At 55.6% G+C, this 17852-nt stretch overlaps 5 protein-coding genes and 1 non-coding gene across 6 annotated transcripts; 2 read left to right on the plus strand and 4 right to left on the minus strand.

The window, feature by feature from the left end:
• Window positions 1-948: 948 nt before the first annotated feature.
• Window positions 949-3303, minus strand: B0H18DRAFT_1084815 (cytochrome P450 monooxygenase; the record flags this gene model as incomplete). Its single annotated transcript, XM_048031836.1, has 13 exons — window positions 949-1100; window positions 1156-1184; window positions 1238-1270; window positions 1329-1562; window positions 1616-1645; window positions 1703-1897; window positions 1951-2017; window positions 2074-2315; window positions 2387-2559; window positions 2613-2710; window positions 2770-2813; window positions 2866-2926; window positions 3165-3303. The coding sequence occupies 13 exons, from the start codon at window positions 3301-3303 to the stop codon at window positions 949-951; spliced, it is 1497 nt and encodes a 498-aa protein (XP_047894143.1).
• A 611-nt stretch (window positions 3304-3914) lies between these two features.
• On the minus strand, window positions 3915-7362 carry B0H18DRAFT_1004020 (uncharacterized protein). The gene is made up of 6 exons (XM_048028456.1): window positions 7310-7362; window positions 7195-7255; window positions 5771-7140; window positions 5455-5721; window positions 4523-5400; window positions 3915-4469 (listed from the first exon to the last, which is right to left on the minus strand). Exons 3-6 carry the CDS (start codon window positions 7112-7114, stop codon window positions 4274-4276), a joined length of 2685 nt encoding a protein of 894 aa, XP_047894144.1. The 5' UTR covers window positions 7115-7140; window positions 7195-7255; window positions 7310-7362; the 3' UTR covers window positions 3915-4273.
• Window positions 7363-7839: 477 nt separating this feature from the next.
• Window positions 7840-9399, minus strand: B0H18DRAFT_1004021 (uncharacterized protein). Its single transcript, XM_048028457.1, has 3 exons — window positions 9229-9399; window positions 9108-9169; window positions 7840-9056 (listed from the first exon to the last, which is right to left on the minus strand). The coding sequence occupies exons 1-3, from the start codon at window positions 9382-9384 to the stop codon at window positions 8015-8017; spliced, it is 1260 nt and encodes a 419-aa protein (XP_047894145.1). The 5' UTR covers window positions 9385-9399; the 3' UTR covers window positions 7840-8014.
• A 1134-nt stretch (window positions 9400-10533) lies between these two features.
• On the plus strand, window positions 10534-12375 carry B0H18DRAFT_293928 (uncharacterized protein). Its single transcript, XM_048037445.1, has 3 exons — window positions 10534-10785; window positions 10843-11938; window positions 11992-12375. Exons 2-3 carry the CDS (start codon window positions 10871-10873, stop codon window positions 12187-12189), a joined length of 1266 nt encoding a protein of 421 aa, XP_047894146.1. The 5' UTR covers window positions 10534-10785; window positions 10843-10870; the 3' UTR covers window positions 12190-12375.
• On the minus strand, window positions 12261-13967 carry B0H18DRAFT_1118576 (uncharacterized protein; the record flags this gene model as incomplete). The annotated part of the gene is made up of 5 exons (XM_048033809.1): window positions 12261-12590; window positions 12649-13203; window positions 13244-13285; window positions 13340-13620; window positions 13679-13967. The coding sequence occupies 5 exons, from the start codon at window positions 13965-13967 to the stop codon at window positions 12261-12263; spliced, it is 1497 nt and encodes a 498-aa protein (XP_047894147.1).
• A 3632-nt stretch (window positions 13968-17599) lies between these two features.
• B0H18DRAFT_t92 lies at window positions 17600-17682 on the plus strand. Its single transcript has one exon. It is a non-coding gene; the product is annotated as a tRNA-Tyr (tRNA).
• The last annotated feature ends 170 nt before the right edge of the window (window positions 17683-17852 follow it).

Below are 17852 nucleotides of genomic sequence, written 5' to 3' on the forward strand. Positions count from 1 at the left end.
ATCTCGATGACTTGCTCCAACGTTCTCGGTGCCTTCGCTTCTACATCCCTGCGTCTAGCGTGTCCATTGTGATCAGCGGTCCCCGGTTATGTAGCGAGAACGAAACTTACTCAGGTAGTGAATTCCGCCAAGAGTTAACGCATTCACAAACCGGAGAAGTTGCGCCGACTCGGAGTCTGCTGGACGACTGATACGCGATAGGCTGCAGCGAGCTGGCCATGAGAAAACCAGATATGTGGAGTAAATGAGCGACTGCGCCTGAGCTTTGGCGTCCGACGTCGGTAGTGAACGCGCCTACCTGCCCGGGACCCGATGGAGAGTGCAAAATTCGGTTCGCATCGACATGCGATAGCGCTCGGCCACGAAGTGCAGTTCTAGCACATGATCACGTACCACTTGAATCGTACGGCCATTGGACGCCCAGGCGCCCATCATCTAAACTTTGGGTTGACGTAGTAGTAACATCCGCACTCACTTGAACCTCCGTAGCCCCTGGTACTACCTGTGCAATGTGCCAGCCATTCGATTAGACGCATCTTGCCAGAGTCATCGCAGTACTTCGCACCAAAAAGACCAACTGTCAGTGGCAACGATATGCAATTGCCGTCTCATACATCGGCGCCAGACATACGCTTCCAATCGGGCTCAAACCGACATTGTATTCTGGGATAACTTCCTCTCGGAACCGCGAGGAGCTTCTGCAACACACGCTCAGTCATTATTGCTTGAGTCATACTCATTACACAACTCACCAACAGGTGTCTGTGAGCACGATGTCCGCCCTGATCGCGTTCGGGCCCCGCTCTACAGTAACATATGCATAGCACACCCAATCACCCCTGATATGGCAACATTGTTCTATGTTTTCATACGGGTAGGACGGCAATAGATGCCGTCCTACCCAGGTTCAGCACGAGGATCACTCAGACGCCCCACATGGCTACAGTACTACTGGTGGTATGCAGAGACTTGGAGTGGCATCCGCGGAGTCGTCCGGTCCTCATTGACTGCTGGATAGAAAACTGGGGACGGGATCCAAAGAACCTGTGTATCGGAGGGGGAAAAGACGAAGCTCTGCAGCAATGCGACCAACACGACCTCTATGAATGACTTCAGATATGTATGACACAGTAGATTCGTACTGCACCGACTCACTCATCTCCATCTCGGCGAACATGAAACCGCTACAGTCGGTGTCGATCATTAGCCAGACCACACGAGCCACATCGCAACTTACATGCAAGCCCGTCTTCCGCCGAGGAAGGACATCCTACGCAGGCGGCGTCAGTGCGTAAAAACATTATAACAGTAGTGGGTAATTGGCTTACAGGTTCGCCGTTACACCAGGCAGGCCCGCTTTGGTCACGGATTCCGGAAGCGGCGCTAACCAACGCTCCGGCTTCCAATCCAATGCGTCTTCACCCCAGAATGCCTTGCTCGTGTTGCAGCCAATCACACCAAGGAGAACCTCGGTGCCCTTCGGTACCACCATTTGGGTGATTAGCTTGCCATCGATTCCACGGATTGGGTTTGAGACCGGCACGACAGTGTTCTGTGTCGCTCTGCAAGTGGGGCACATATCAGTCAATGCATTTTCCGGAAGCGTAGCGCTTACACTCTGCCTGACCATTGCAAGGGAGGATACCTGGAAACGCACAACCTTTCAAACTGGGATGTTATCGTCTGCCCATTCAACACTCACAGACGCAGAGTTTCTCGACACACGGCATCGAGGAACGGCAGTTGCATGAGACGGTCGTACGATAAATCCTCGCCTTGGGAGGCCTCGATGACCTCCGCACGCAGACGCTGCTGGACGTCCGGACGCTCAGCGAGAATGAGCAAGATCCGCGACAAGGTATTGGATGTCGTGTCCATGGCCGCCAAAACCAAGATGCTACGCAGTAGATCAGGGAGGGGTTGGAATGGTCTGTACGCGATGGCACTCACGACATCTGTGAGACCAACTCGTACTCTGATAGACCGTCTTTCTCTGTTGCATGCATGTTCGCTTTCACTGTCACCAGGTGAGTACCGGCCACACTAGTAAATTAGACTACTTGCTCAAGATACTCATGATATCCTTCCCTTGTCCGATCTGTTCTGCGACGGCTTCATCGCCTTGCTGCAAGGCACGCTTCTTTGAATCGTATATGTCCTGCATCTTCTGCGCCACGAAGTCCGAATTGTACTTCATATCACGTGCAGCTGCAATCGGTACGATGCTGGCCAAAGGACCTCGCAATCCAGCGGGTACGATAGCCCGCAGCTGAGGTAGGAACAGTGGCAGCACCCCGAGCTTGGAGACACTCGGGCTAAAAAGATGCAGAGTGAGCAATCGCGATTTGAATCAAATGCGATACGCTGCAGGACCCTTCCGACTCACAACATTCGTTTCATGGATTCAGCCAACACATATTTCTTGTCGTCGACGAGTTTGTCGAAAGAATAGCCGAGACCGCCTTGCCCGATGAGCTCTAGTGCCGTTCGACCCATCCAATTCGCCATGTCTAACTCTTGCGGCCCATTCTCGACACGGCTTTTGATAGCGTCACGAAGCTGACATGGTGTCCTCATGAGTGATTGACTATCGAATGCAGAGACGCACGCACTCTCCGGGCAGTGCCATAGAACATCGGTAGCATGAACCGCATGTGGTTAGCAGAAAAGACAGGATTAATCATTTTGCGCTGCCTCCGATGTTGATCACCTAGCGTATGCAATCAGTACACATCAACAGCAGGGCCCGGGAATGCCGAGCTGGCTCACCAAGCGTAGCTAATAGCCCTGGGCCAAACAGGGCTCCGTTCGCACTGTATACATATGTCGTCGCGAGCTTGCATTATATGTATCATGCAGACTCACGCAACGAAGTGTGGCGTTTGTTCCCAGATGCTCCCATCCTTAACGAGGATCGTGTGAAGCGCTGTTGGGTCAGACGTACAGCGAGGGCCTCTGACAACACATGAGTCACGTTGTCTGCACGCTGGAGTCAACACGTACATTGAAGAGACTGTGTAGTCTGACCACATATGCATCGTAATCATCCACCAGATGTAGCTGAAACTCCACTGCAGAGTCGAAGTCACGATATTGTTCCATATTCCCTGACAGTTACGATATGCGCTATTGAGCTTTATGCGTACGAAGGCCAACAGGCGTACCTTTGACAAACGACTGCGACGGTGGGCCTGGTATATTGTCCAAGGAAGTTGAGACGAAGACGCATTTCACAGCGTGGTATATCCCCAGGCTTAGTCCGAATATGAGGAGGCATTGAACAAACAGGACTATAGCATCCATGTCTGAGTCGACCGATAGAGGGCATACCGCAACTGAGTACTCTTATATGATCGTGACGGATTGAATCCACTCACCACGTCCTAGACATTGCCGATCATCGTCCATAGCCACATCTGCCTGGTCTCGTCCTCGTGTAAACGCACCCTATCACAGCGTGTCGGAGTGGTCTTATTCTGAGACCTCATCTCAGAGAGTCGGCACTAGGAATGAGGATGCCGTTTCAGATTGACGGTCCCGCGAAGTCAGTAGCCAAGGAAAGCGCCCACTGGGCGTGGTCGAGAATGAACCGGCCTGGGCACCATGCGTTCCGTGGACGGCTGGTAGACTGTCCCGCGCGAGGACGCAACGCCAAGGGAGTTCAGTAGTACCATTATGATCCGGATGAGTCGGACAACTGAAGACAATCCCCTACCATTTATGGTACGTACCGATATGATATCGTAGCCCGGTCAGAGCCATCGTATGATAGCCATAGAACAAGACCTAGACGTCGTAACGCATACGCTTTCATGAGGGGTCTCCGGCATCTGCTTCAGTCACATCACCGTATATGTCACCTATTGCAGTAATAGGCCCGCTTGATACCACCACTGCTTCCCGTGGTGACCGGTGACCGGTGACCGCTTGAGCCCCGAGCCTTGAGTCTGTGAGCAGAACCGGTATTCGGATTGTCAATCGGCGGGATGGGACAGCCTGCTTTGCCGAATTTGCCTATTGTAGTCAGTATATGACCTAATGTACATGTTCCAGATCACGTATCGTGAAGCGGGGAAGACAGGTGAAAGAGTGACTTTGCTGGATGCGATCCTGCAATCTATGGACATATAATGAGCAATATACAAGGGCCGTCATGCCGTGACACGATCTACGCTGAACCACATGGAACTCAGACCGAAGACTCACTGATACAAGCGGGAGCCCGCGTGAGCGATGTCTAGCACTGGAGTACCGAGAATGGCAAGGCAATAAACTACTTCCCCTTCTTCTTCTTTGTCTTCTTGCCCTTCGCGGTGCTCGCTGTTGGTGCCAAAGACGGTTCAGGGATTACAGGCGAGCCCAGGGGAGCCGTGCTTGCACGTGGAGATGCCTGAGGCGGAAGCGCGTTCGCCATAGTATTTGCGCGCGTCAAGTCATACTCTGGACTACCAGTTCGGATGTCATACGGTCTAGCACAACCACGCATTAACTCGATGACCAGATGCGCAAATGGAAGACTCACGACATCCGAGGGGATTGCACTGGCAGTGGTGTAGACGTGCCCCTCGCACTACCCATGAGTGGTGACATGGGCCTGCTCGTGGCAACCGGCGTTCTACCCGCGTCGAGGGCTACGTTGCTTCGGCTATACGACGTTTGGGAGTACGGATACCCAGCAGTAGACGTCGGGCTCGTGACAGACGCAGATGCGGACGGAGGTAACGGAACTCTAGCAGCGGTCGTCGCACGCGAACTTGTTGATCGTGGCGTAGGAGGCACGGGATACACAACATTGGGCGGTATCGGCGCCTCCTGATACAGTGGTGTTGCGGGCTTTGGGGGAAGGTGTTTGTGGCGAGATGGCGGAGTAGTGAGTGAGTCAACAGAGCCCATGGCAGACGAAACCGCGTCGTCTGAATCCGACGACGAATCTCGTAGGGCGGTTCGGCTGTACCTGACCGCAGATTGTCCTCCAGCAGAAGGCGTCGCTGTGGGCATCAAGTGCGGAATGACCGGTTCCGTGGCAGGATAGTTGCCAGGAGGGGCTGTGCTTACTACCGATGGGGTCCCGCCGTACGTGGACGGTGGCAGAGGGACGCCTGCTGGACCTAGTGACCCTTGGAAGGAGCCGGGGTGCGATCCGCCCATAGGCGAGAACGCACTTTGGGGCATCGGCGGACCAATAGGCTGGAACCCAGGAGGGAGCTGGCCATCAGTGAATATAGGAACGGACCCCTGGCCGGGCGGTGGAGGCATGCCGCCAGGCATGCTCATGACCTGAGCGGGAACATGTTGTACGGGCTCGGTTGGTTCAGCAGGAGGCATAGGTGGCAGGTTATTTGCACTGAGTAAGTTGGGAGTCATGGGCGCAGACTCTGAATTGACGGACTCGGGCCCAGACTGTCATCTCGCGATCAGTTCGGCACGGTGAATATGAATGAGGTCTCAACGTACCGGCGGTTCAACCTCAATGTTGAAGTCCGGTGAGAGACTCGAAGTTCTGCTGTGCCTCGGCTGCGAAGGTGGGCGCAAGGAAGACGGCGAAGCGGGGGCGTGAATATTCATGATACGCGTAGAGTCAGGCGAAGATGTATGAGCACGAGGATTCGTGTAATAGTTCTGGTTCCTGCTGTCATCATAGTGTCCCAGGCTTGAGCTAATGGACGCCTGCGCTCTGAGCGGTTGATAGAAAGTAGAACCCGAAGACGGTACAAATGGAGACTGGTGGTTTGTCAGAAGAGTTCCGAGAGGCGGAAGATAGGCTACATACCCCGTGACCACCGATACTGGGTGACGACATAGAAGAGGATCGTTCTCTCTCTTCAGCAATGGCACTGAGAACATGAGGCCGCTCTCTGGTCCTGTTGAGTGCAGATGGTGCCACAGGAGGTCCAAGAATCTCGAATTGAGACATGGTCGTTGACTCTGACTCTGTTGATCTTCGTCTACGATGGCGCGGGCGAACAGGTGCAGTCGTAGTCGATGCATCGGAGTCAGACGTCATCGCGTTGTCCATATTATCGCCTCCCGGAGGCGGTACCATCAGAGGTCTTTCGTTGTGGGCATGCTGCAGAGTAAGCGACGGAGGAGGTGATGGGGTCGGCGGCGGCGGGCCCATCTCGTGCTGCGGGGGCAGGCGTATACGCCCATCTTCGTCCATCTTCGGTATGAAGTTGTCAGGTGGGAAGTCCATCGGCGGGTGTCCGGGCGACTGCGCGTAGTGGACAGGGATGGGTCGGATTTCGGGATCCTTGACTATGGGCGGTTCAGCTGGCAGTGGCCCGGGAGTTCTGACACGGTTTGGACCAGGAGATCTCGCTCGTTCAGGGCCAGGAGAGCCCTCGCGCAAAGATTGCACGTATCCTGAAGGCGGCCGTGACCCATACTCGTCTGGCGAGCTGCCACTGCCAGCGTGCTGTGTGCCCGGCTCGTCGACGACACTACGCTCATCGACCGGCGATTCCGCCAGTTCGTCGGCGTACCGACGCACTGAGCGTGCTGTAGCGGCACGCCCCCGCGCGTACCCCTCGGCACGGCCTTCTTCGAATCCCAGATTGCGCCCTTGCGCTAACCCCTCTTCATAGCCCTCTCGCCTACCTTCCTCTCTCGCGAGCGTCGCTAGTTTCTCCTCCTTCAGCCTGCGAGCAGTCGTCCTCGCGCGGGCGGCGACCTCCTCCGCCTCAATTCTCTGTGCCTCTATGGCGTCTATGATTTGCTGAGCCTTATTGATCTCTCTCTGAGCGTTGTCCAGCTGCAACTTGTACAGCTCCAAAGTCTGCTTATTGCGTTCCGAATCTTGCTGCGCCTGCACCTTTGCATCGTTCATGGACTTGAAACGAATTGCCGCCTCTCTAGCTCTCATCTCCGCCTCGTCGGCGCGCTGCGTCTCGGCTTTGAGCTGTTCTGTAACGGAGGAGAGCATCTTCCGGAGATCCTTCGCCTCGCGTTCCTGATACACCAAGAGACGAGCCAGCTCTCTTGACGAGCTCCCCATGTTCAGCTTGTCGCGGTCCCTCGAGGACCGGTGGCCTCTCCGAGGCTGGTCCGACGAGTCTCTGCGAGACCGCACTGGCGTGTCATCTAGAGGCGAGTGAGAAGACTCTGAGTCATCCATGTGAGAAAGTCGTGAATAGTATGTGTCTATAAGCCACGCGTCAGAACTATGTATCACAGGCTCTGCGACCTCTGACGTACTGGAGTCGTCGTCAGTCGTCGCAGCTCATTCAGTGGTTGATGTGTCTCAAAATCGTGTGATCTGGTGCATCAGTGTAAGGCTTATACGTTTTTCATGACGCAGAGGCACACTGACCTTAGGTATACAAGTTTTGAAGGGTATCGTACACAGGACTGAGCCGAGTGAAGTGAAGGAAGCAGCCACCCAGGCGCCCATGCCGACGTTATGGGCGTCTGTGAGATGGGCGCTTTCGATTGTTCACTTCGACGCTGGCCTTCACCGGGCCTTCATGCGAAGCCTCAACTCGAAATTCGCATTGTGTATTCTATGACAATGGGTTTCCCTCCTCATTGATGGGGCAACTCTACACGCCTCACAGAGTAGACACATGTGTTGTGTCGACGGCGTCGACAATGGCGATCCACCGTGTTTGCTAGCTAGGAGGTGACTCCAAGTCAGAGCATTGAAGCCAGGGTTTAGTATAGTAATTAGGGTACAGACATATACGGGCTGCGAATGGTCCTGCCTGGTAAAAGCTCTGTGCATCAATAGGGCTCTCCATACCTTGCGACACACTGCAGTACGAACAATAGCACAGACTCAACGCGGTCACGGGACTCCTGTACGACGCGCCAGTGGCGGGTCATAATAAGAGAATAAGTAGACCTGTTGTTCGTGCTGCTGTAGTATGTACGTGCCGTGTGGTATGCAAAATCGAAAGAGAACTACCGAATGTAAGTATGAAGGGAGGACGATGCCGAAATTTTGTCGAAGCACACGATGTCTGTAAACTGGTTGAAGCTAGAGTCAGAACACGAACTCCTCGCTCTCCTCTGTCGCCTACTCGAGCGCCTCCTGATTGATGCGAATGAGTTCAGACGCCATATCAGGATGGCCCTTGCACGGGCACGACTTCCTGTTGATGTGTCGCCCCAGCGAGTCGCGCCGGCTGAAGCCCATACGGCACCCGCCCACCATCGGCCATCCCCTCCACCAGTACACACCACTCACGTCGTCAATCCCGTACGCCTTCGCATGCTCTACGGGGACCCCGCAGCACACCCAGCGCCGCTGGTTCTCCTTGGAGCGATGCGTCTCGATGTGACGCTTCATGTCGGGCTTGCGTCCCGTGCACTGCACGTAGTTGCAGTGAGGCACTGGGCAGTGTAGAACGCCGTCGTCCGAGGAGTCCAGGTCAAAGTGGGACACGTCGAGCTGGGACTGGATGTTGCGCGCCTTGCCCTGCGGCCAGATGTCGACGACGCGCAAGTTGGCGGAAGCGGAGGAGACGCGCTTCCGATGGGAGCTCTGCTTGTACGGATGGTACTTGCGAGAGCCTGAGGGTGGATCGCAGGATGAAGATCGACTAGAGCTTCCGGTGAGGCAGGAAGGGACGACCGCGGCTCCTACTGCGAGGTATGCTTTGCCCAGCACCGAATCCCCCACAGCTGACAACGTCGGGGCAAAGAAGCCGACAGGGATCTCGAAGTTACAGTCGGGGTCGTTGACCAAGAGCTCGTCTGCCGAGTTCGAGCCTTCAGACGAGGTCCCGAATGGGGAGGCTGAGCTGCTGATAGAGGATGCCCGGCTCTCGAAGAACGGACCTGGGCTGCCCGTGGACGACTCCGGGGTGCCGAAGAACGCGTCGACGTCGAAGATATCAGCGAGAGAGGGGGAAGTGAAGCCGGAACTGGTATATGAGTCGGGACAGCCTGTAGCTTCTGCTGGGAATGCCGCGATTGCGGACTCCACGACGTCGCGGAAGAACTCGCCGTTGTGCAAGGACGGGTCCACCCCTTCAGTAATAGGTTGTTGCTCCAGTGCAACCGTCGCCGACCCACCCAGGAGAAGCGGCATCCCCCAATCCCCCAGGTGACTCGTACTGATAGGAGCGTGAGTGAGGGGCAACCAAGCTATGAGTGAGTGGACGTACGCATCAGCAAAGTCGTCCATGCTTAAGCCAAACGCCTGCGTGCTGATAGATGGAAGGAGCATCTGACGGGGGCATGCATGCATGAGTCGCCGGATGGCAGAATACTCGCAGGCCTACACACCGAGGATCCTTGAAGGAGGCCTTCTCTACCATACTCGTCTTGCATAGTTTCGCCAAGCACAGAGGGTGGTACCTCGAGCGACATGGAGGCCATGGAGGCGGTGAAGTCCGAGAACTCATTGGTAGACAAAGCCGTGTGATCGAGAGCGGGGTTCATGGCTCGAGGGAGAACGGGGGAGGGCAGAGAGGGGGAGGATTCGCGGGAAACGCGGGTTGTGTAGACACCTTGCGTGCATTGCGGACGCTCGGGAGTGCCCTTTTATACGTCCGTCGCAAAGAGACATAGCAAGGGGGCGCAGAGGCCGAATGAGTGCCTCGTATGGGTCGACCCCTCGGTATAATCACCCTGCAGTTTGTGAGTGACAATCGAAAGGGTGGTTAGTGGGATCTCACCTGGACGTGGGTCCGGCCATGCCAATTCGGGCAGTCCTTCCTGCCTCATTGCCGTCCCGCCTTGTCATGCCCCTCGCTTGACGCCACCGACGTGCTGAGCGGCGTGTTCATCGATGAAGGGCGTTGTCGCTTTTCAGGCGGGAATGTAAGAGGCAGCGACCCAGACGTGGATAACCTACCTCAGAATACGACCTTCGTAGACCTACGAGCTGACCATCGTACCTCCAATATGCCAGGTGAGCAGGCGGACTGTCGAGGCGAGTGGCGACGTGAGGAGGAGGCGAAGAGATAAGGAAGGTGCACGGGGCCGCGACCACCCGGAGAGAAGGGCCGAGTGGCGCGATCGGAGAGTGAATGTACGCGGTGGCGTCCATTGTCCAAACGGTACATAGGACGGTGAGTGCGTACAGCGGCATTCTGTCAAGTCGGTGCATTGTGACGCGGTGGTATCCTCAGAGCTAGTGGTGCCCTACGTGCATGATTCAAATCATTGACTCAAGTGGCCGGCCTTTGTCATGTATTATGAGCATGTGTGCGCCCGTATCGTATACGAGCTCTTGCATCTCCACCGCGCCAACAGACGAGTACTATCCTCGCACTGGCAGGCAAGTACGTAGGACGAGTCCGATCGTCGCGTTCTGAAGCGCGTAAAGAGGTCACGTGTACCGTGTTGAAGTAGCGGGCGCTTGAGAGGGCAAGGCGTTTGGGGAGGACTGGCAAGCGGCGGAAACGGTCGGCCTCGCGTGTGCCTCCGTGCTGCCTCGCGACATCTCCCATCCTCACGAGTGATTACGACCCTTTACGAGAATCTGTTCGCTGCTATTGCATCTGGCTTGCTATCATCTGCTGAGCATCTTGTAACGAGTGACCTGGAAGCACGAACGACCACTATCTGTGCATTGTCTCGGTGGGATATACATGGGAAACAACAACTCGCGCGCGCATGGATACCCTTCTGACTCTTACCGACGCGATCCATACGCCGGATCACGAAGCTATTCTCGCAGTCGTCGAAATGACTGGTATGGCGGAAGTTATCCCGGGGAGATGGGCTATCGTTCGACCTCCACAGGCTACCAGACGTACGCTCAACCTAGTACCTACGTCAATCCGATGGTCTACCAACCACAGCAGATGGTACAGCCAGTCCAGCCGCAGATCTTCCGTGCGTATACTTGCTCAATTGTTTCCGCGACTCGCCTCTCATACCCTGCGGTGCAAGGGACGTAGAACCACAGCAGTACCAGTACATGCAGGCACCTCCACCACCTGGATCCTTTCCACAACCACCATCCGCTGCGCAACCTGTCATTCCTCATTATCCGCCCCCCAACGTCGTCCCCCCGGCTCCGAACACCATGGGCGGCGGCCAGGCCTACGCCCAACAAGGCGTATCCTACTCAATGCCCCAGCCTGTAGTGCCCAATATCGCACCCGCTCAAAACAACAATGCACCAGTGATACCTCAAATGCCGCAACAACAGCCTGCGATGTCCATGCCAGAACCCATGGTCGAGCCGGATCCGCCCCGTTCACGATCCCGAATGGACCCCGGCCGGTACGGCTCTTACGACCCACCCCGACGTCGCACCCCATCTCCCCCGTATCGCCCACGGTCGCCCTCGCGTAACCCCCTACCGCGACCGCCCCGAGACATCTTCGACTCCACGCCTTACATGCGACTCCTTGACGAGCTCCGCCATCCGATCGACTCGGACACGCTCAAGCGCAACCTCACCGTGAAGTCGATGCAGACGCAGGCCGTTAATGTCCCCGTCATGGGTCCGATGTTCCCTTCGGGCTCAGGCTCGGGCTCCCGGAGGCACGAGCGGAGGCACCGCAAGGGTCTCTTCAACGTCTTCGGGCGGCGGCGCCGCGACGAGGACGACCAAGATATCATCTCGCCTGTGCAAGCTCAGACTGCCTTCTATCCTGCGGTGCCGGCGCAGCAGCCCTACAACCCCCCACAGATGATGCAAGTCGACCCTGGCGGCGGCGTCCCTCCGGCTTCGGTGTTCGTGCCCTCGCGGGAGCCCACGCCCATGCCCGCGCGCCAGTCGACACCGGCGCAGCGCGTCGCGGTCAACCGGCAGAACGAGTTTGCAGACCTGATACCGTCTGCGCCCGTCCCCGTGCATTACGATCATAAGACATACCCGACCGCTCTTCACCTGCATGAAGCTATGAAGTTCATGGATGATCGGCCAGATATTGCGGAGAGCATCCGGAGGTGCCAGAGTGTCGAAGAGGTGCGCGGTGTCTCGTACACAAACAACCACCATGTGCGGGACGACTGGGAAGATATCATTTTTGAGATGGTAAGTGTCTACGGATGAACTCCACCACTCCATTGACGGCTGTCTCTGTACAGATGGACGAGGTGATCTACCATAAGCTGGTCGAGCACAACCACCTTCGTTCCCTACTACTCAATACTGGTATGGCGGACATTGTCTTCTCCGAGACCGACGAGCTCTGGGGAGAAGGAGCGTTAGGTCGCGGCGCGAACGAGCTTGGTCGATCCCTCATGCGAGTGCGTGACCGCCTGAGATCCGAGGGGTTCAGATGATACGTCGATCTCCGAGGACACCCTATATGCATTCCGGTCTCCGTGCGCGATCGTGCTTACGGGGGGTCCTGTCAGAGCTCATTCGCCGCGCTTCCTCCGCTTGCGCTTTCGTTTCCCCTCCGCAGGATCGTCCGCCACGGTTCGCCCCTTCCCACCGTCTCTGGCTGTACGGTCGCCGCCGCCTTCTCCACCGCTTGCCGACGCACCTTCTCTGGCACCTTGTGCCAGTAGAGTTCTTCCCGCGTGCCTTCGACGACTTCGAGGGCGATGGCCTTGATGTTAGTCCCTGGTGAGGGTGTTATGCCCGTGGCGTCCAGCCCGCCGCTCTGCGCTTTCGGATCGACAGCAAAGGACTCCGTGAGGAGTCGGGTATGGCGCGCGGAGGTCAGGCGCAAGTAGCACTTTTTCGGGTGTATGCAGTCAGTAGGTGGTTGATATTGATGGACGTAACGGACAGACCGTGTCCATGCCCTTGGAGAAATCTACGTAGTCCACGCCTTCATCGGGCGCATCACTTCCGGCAAAGGCTTGTGAGAACAGTGCGCGGAGGGTTGTTTTGTTCGTCTCCGGATGCACATTGCGGACGAAGACGAGGCACCCCTGAGGATATGGCGACCATGGATCTGTGGTCGGTAGGTCAGGTACTGTCTCTGGAGGAGTTGCGTCCTCTTCGATGGCGTTCACCTCCATGGTCTCGTCGGGGTCTTGCACCGTGTAGGCGAGGGTATCCAGGAGCGTCTGACGATAAGCAATGTATTCATCCCGCAACTGCTCCCAACGCTCGCGAGGCATGACGCGGAAGCCAAACTTCACGGCTTCCCGGGCTTCTGCAATGTCGGCCATGTTGTGCAGATCCGTTCGCCGTACGTTCCAAGGCCACTGGTGTACGAGCTTCTCCGCCTGCTCGGTGCTTGAAAGCGTGATGAGAGCGAAGCCTTTGCATTTCGGCCGGTCCCCTAGTCTGTCCTGGATGTGAGGAGGTAGCCAGATGTGTTGTACGGCTGCATCAACGAACTAGATGTAGTCGGGCTTGTAGTGAGCGAATGGATGATACGGCTATGCCCGCTATGGTCCGGCGTTGGGGCGGAATATTCTCCTATGATTCTTGTGTCAGATGGACAGCGCCAACCGGCGATGGGAAGTGACGAACCACATATATGCTCCTGGCTGACCAGTGATCCTCTGTGAGATGCTGAGAGCGCTGCAGAACGTCCGCCCAGTCTTGCCTCCGCACCTCGTAACCACCGGGCTGATCCTTCCCACCGTTCTTACCATACCACTCCGCACGAGAGGGCGCGGACACCAGCACACGCACGTCCAGTAAGTCGTCCTGCTGCGCACGGATGGCTTTAGCTATCAGCGTTTCCGTAGCTGGTGGGTCGAGAGCCGACAAGACGGGTGAATGGGAGAGAAGGTACTGGAGCGGGATGTCTGCAAACCAGACACAGCGTGAGCCCTGTCCTGCGCTCCCGTTCGAAATGTCTCGTACAGCCGTCCGAGCCGTTGACGAGCCTGCTTCTCAGGTGTGGGTCCGCCCATATTGCGCGGTCAGAGAGAGCAAGGCAAACGAGAGGGTAGTAGTCCTCTCCAGCCGCGGCGGCGTCCACAGCTTTCCGTTTCCCTTTAATGACGATGCGCTGGCCCTCCCCGAGACCAGTCGCTGTGCCTTCCGCGACCGAGTTTGTGGGGGCGGCATTCCGCCTTGGCTGCGACGTACTTGCCGTAGCACTCGTGGATTTACCGGCTTGAGCGACTCTCCGGGGAACGAAAGGAAACATGCGTGGTGGAGACTGTTAGTCCGTTATGGGAGATGGAAAGCGTCGGCTAGATGGTGTTGCGCATGCGATGAAGTCGTTGAGGAACTTGTGAACACCAGTAACAATATCTGCTGATGCCTTGTGCAGCGTGCTGGTCAGATTCAACTGTGTGGGCGTCTATGCATGTTCCTAGCACAACGGTCCGGCAAACCGCCACATTCACCGTGACAGCGATCGCCCGGCCGGATGGCTGGGAGGGCGAACTTTCGTCAATACAGTACTTAGCTCACACTCCCGAACGCGTAGGCAGCTGATCATGCATATGAGTCATAATAAACAGCTTCTCTGCGTATCCTGATCGGTATCATATCACCACACTCGCCGCAAATGAGCGAAAGTACCCCAGGCTGAATTCCGCCTGGCTCCAGACTACAGTGATTAAGTACGTAACTTATGATGGTGTTCGAAGGTCCGGAGCCATTTCGAGAGCGTGAAAAACGGCGGAAACTATGAGAGCTGGCACACGCCTGACTCGACTCAACTTACCTCGTACCCGGAAATGACTGACATGGTTCGGGAGGGTTTGCTCTACAGCGAAATTCTCGAACTGCCCGGCCGTTGGTTGCTTTATCGATCAATGAATGTCCTGAGCCAGAAGGTCTTCGTCTTCGATGTTCTTTGTTACGCACCACGCCAGACCGACGGCAACTGCTGCACCGATGTAGCCAGAGTTAATGGGTATACCAGTGCGGCCCGGGTTTCTCGGTCTCGAGAGCGGCCCATGTCGTCGACCCTCCGCCCTGGTCATGAGGTTCTCGGTGTGTTCGAGGACCCCGACGCAGATAATATACACTTCCTGCACATCTCGAACCATCAGAATGACGGTCGGGAATCAGTAAAGCACCATCATCGCGTCATGAGTACCTGCGCTTCACACCTATGTAAAATCCCCTTTTGACCATATCGAGAACAAGGGACGGATAATTGAAGAAGACGTCGCATTGATGCCCAGCTCAATAAGATTCTGACGACCCTGAGGGAAGACTGGGCGCATATGGAGCTTTACGGCTCTCGAGCGACCGTCTCGGCATTGACCAGCCCACTGGCAAACGGCGGAAGCGGCAGCCAAAGTCCAGGACCAATCGGTAACCTGCCCGTAGGGAGGTTGGGGGTTCCCTGGTCTGACCGCGACGGCCATCGCAGAGCAGAGCGCGCATCTGGAACAATGACCAATGCTCGACCAAACGTCTCCAATATACGGTCCCGTGAACTACAAGGAGCTCGGATGACTGGTCGTGAGTTGCCGTGCGCGCGAAATGCCGATTGAGTCCGGACTCGGTGCGGAGCAAAGCGTTAATTCTGCGCCTCACGCAAGCTTTGGTGTCCACTTGCAATTACTCCGAGTGACAGAGGTCTTGATAGATGAAACCGGAATAAGAGCGAGAAGAGTCATGAGTTACAAGGAACATTGCTGAAGCGATAGACGCGGCTCAGCGAATAAGATTTGACTTGACTTTTGCGGATGGATCTACAAGCTAAAGTCGCCTGAATCAGCCAGGTTTTAGGGCCTCTCACCAACTGTTGCATACGTGCCTGTAAGACGACCACGCTAGACAGCTTTGCATTCTACGGATGTATTGCAGACACTTTATTCATGTTTGCTATACAAGTCAAGAGAACTCACCGCGTTATGGCGTGTACTAGTTCCCTGCGGGGGTACTACCGTCGCCGCCAGTAGGGAATCCAGCAGAAGACGACAGCCGGTCCAACATTATCGGTCTATATCTTGAGTACACGGTGCCATGATTACAGCAGTGACATGTCGTGACCAGAATCACTGCCAGCCGGGATTGACAGCGTATCTCCTGCGTGTGACGAAATAAGTCGAACCTACGCTCAAAACGCCGTCTCCTCGCGTTGCGGATGCACGGAGAGCAGCCTGGATGCAGCTTAGTCAGATCCCAGCGAGCGAGTCGAACCGTGGGGGAATATAGGGTCCGCCGGGGAGATGGAGTCGTCTAAAATGGAAATCCGGAAACACAGCGACGGAGAGATTAAGTCATTAGATTTGAACGTCGCGGCTGAATCTGCGGGCATAGTTGAGCCTGTAAACACCGAAACAACAGCGGCTTCTGCTCATCTAGATTCAATAATAATAAGCGAAGTCTAAGAAGACCAGAACCCGAAGAAGCAGCCTCAGGCCAGGAAGGGCACACACAAGAGCAAATCTTGCTCCACAATGATGGGCAAAGTTGGATCGATCGACCGCCCGGTATCCTCGTGCCTTCCGCCACACCCAGAATTGGCAGGTATGTATCTTCACTCTTGCGCTCGGTGCAGCGATGCGCACTCCCTGACCACAGCGCACATGGCACGCAGAGGGAGGAAAAATCACCACTAAAGGATACGAGTCAGTAAGACAAAATTGTGGCCGCTGCGCAGGCGAAGAGAATGTCCTCACCGAATTCAACCGATGAGCAGTGATTTCACGGAATAATAGAACAATAATATGACTGACGCGAAGACTTCTTCAATTGTAGAAGAGGCAGCTACGAACCAGCAGCTCGCATACTTTCGGGGTAATTATCTCTGCGTATCTCCATTGAGCGGCAGGATAATGTTTGACGGAGCGCCAGACGACCCAGAGGTCTCGTAACCTCGTGTATTTAGTACGTCCCATATGCTACAGAAGCCAGTGGTATGCTGACTGCCTGCACAGGTTAGGCATGAGAGATCCAAGGCGAATCAATTGTACGTTTGGTCGACGCCGCTCCCTGGAAGCTTTCCGGCGAACATACAATCGCTGTGAATAAGCCTGAACATCGTCGGCGGTGTCGGCACGTGAGACCTAAGTGGGTTTCTCCTCCACAGAAAACTGCAGTAGAGCCGTGGAAACCCTTTTTTTTTCTCGCATTCGAATATTAATGTTCAAGAGCCGCTCCAACAGAGCTGGATCGACTCACTCGAAATAAGCCCATCCCAATGGAACCTTACTCGGAACTCGCCCCCGGACCCTCTCGCTGCAAGCCCACCCCCTCCTCCCAGCTCCAGAAAGTCGATGCCTATGACGGTCCCGTTCTCACCCCAGAGTGTTCGCCAGTTTTCATCTCTTCCGACTGGGGCTTGTAACTGTGGCCGTGCTGGGCAGCCTCGCGAACACCGTGCGACTGTAATAGCGATTACCGGTAAGTTACTTGCAGCCTTCTAGTTGGAATTTCCTTGCCCGCACCTGCGACGTTCGTCAATCTGTGTAGGATGTGCCTGCTACGAGCCGAGGCAACAGGCTCAGCGCAAGTGCTCCCTAGCCATAGACAGAACGTCGCAGATCACGTTTTATGCTGGATTGACGAGACTTTGTAGGAAGATTCTGAGAGTGCGTCGTTGAAACATCATTGCGCTGGCAATGCACACTAACAAGTTTGCCATAGATCTGGCAAGATGAAACGGTCCGATCGCTACTGGCCACGCGGACCAAACACGAGGCATCGTCATTCTCATCCGTCTTCTTTTTCTTGCCGCAGTATCCATCTCGCTATGCCAGCCTTGCACATCGCGCGATCCAGCCTCAACTTGAAGGCGTTCGACGCCAGATAATCGCACCTTCAATGGTGTTCACGCTGTGGATATATATTTTCTAGACAAAACAACAATGTCCTTCGATAGCTCAGTTGGAAGAGCGTGAGACTGTAATTGGATGCTTATCTCAATGTCGCTGGTTCGATCCCGGCTCGAAGGATGCTTTTGGTTTGCTTCGTTCGGTTTCATGGGATTGTTGGGTCACTCTTTTTGTCTCGTCGTGCAGGACGGTTCACAGGAGTATCATGCATAATGTATCAAGCGTCAAAATCTGCATTTATAACTGCAGCCCATGTTGGTGTTGGTATCAACGTCGCCACGAGGATCTCA

This window comes from Fomitopsis serialis (genome assembly GCF_022376445.1).
Source record: "Fomitopsis serialis strain Sig1Antser10 chromosome Unknown B0H18scaffold_28, whole genome shotgun sequence".
Taxonomy (NCBI): Eukaryota; Fungi; Basidiomycota; class Agaricomycetes; order Polyporales; family Fomitopsidaceae; genus Fomitopsis; species Fomitopsis serialis.

What these genes read in the sequence shown, in the direction of transcription:
- B0H18DRAFT_293928 (XM_048037445.1), top strand. Translation starts at nt 10,871, where the DNA reads ATGCAGGCACCTCCACCACCTGGATCCTTTCCACAACCACCATCCGCT. An exon ending in AAGATATCATTTTTGAGATG is followed by an intron (nt 11,939 to 11,991) that starts GTAAGTGTCTAC and finishes GTCTCTGTACAG; the next exon opens with ATGGACGAGGTGATCTACCA.
- B0H18DRAFT_1004020 (XM_048028456.1), bottom strand. Translation starts at nt 7,114, where the DNA reads ATGGATGACTCAGAGTCTTCTCACTCGCCTCTAGATGACACGCCAGTG. An exon ending in ACATTGAGGTTGAACCGCCG is followed by an intron (nt 5,401 to 5,454) that starts GTACGTTGAGAC and finishes GCGAGATGACAG; the next exon opens with TCTGGGCCCGAGTCCGTCAA. An exon ending in GTGCAATCCCCTCGGATGTC is followed by an intron (nt 4,470 to 4,522) that starts GTGAGTCTTCCA and finishes TGGTTGTGCTAG; the next exon opens with ACCGTATGACATCCGAACTG.
- B0H18DRAFT_1004021 (XM_048028457.1), bottom strand. Translation starts at nt 9,384, where the DNA reads ATGAACCCCGCTCTCGATCACACGGCTTTGTCTACCAATGAGTTCTCG. An exon ending in GCCTCCTTCAAGGATCCTCG is followed by an intron (nt 9,170 to 9,228) that starts GTGTGTAGGCCT and finishes TGCCCCCGTCAG; the next exon opens with ATGCTCCTTCCATCTATCAG. An exon ending in ATGGACGACTTTGCTGATGC is followed by an intron (nt 9,057 to 9,107) that starts GTACGTCCACTC and finishes CGCTCCTATCAG; the next exon opens with TACGAGTCACCTGGGGGATT.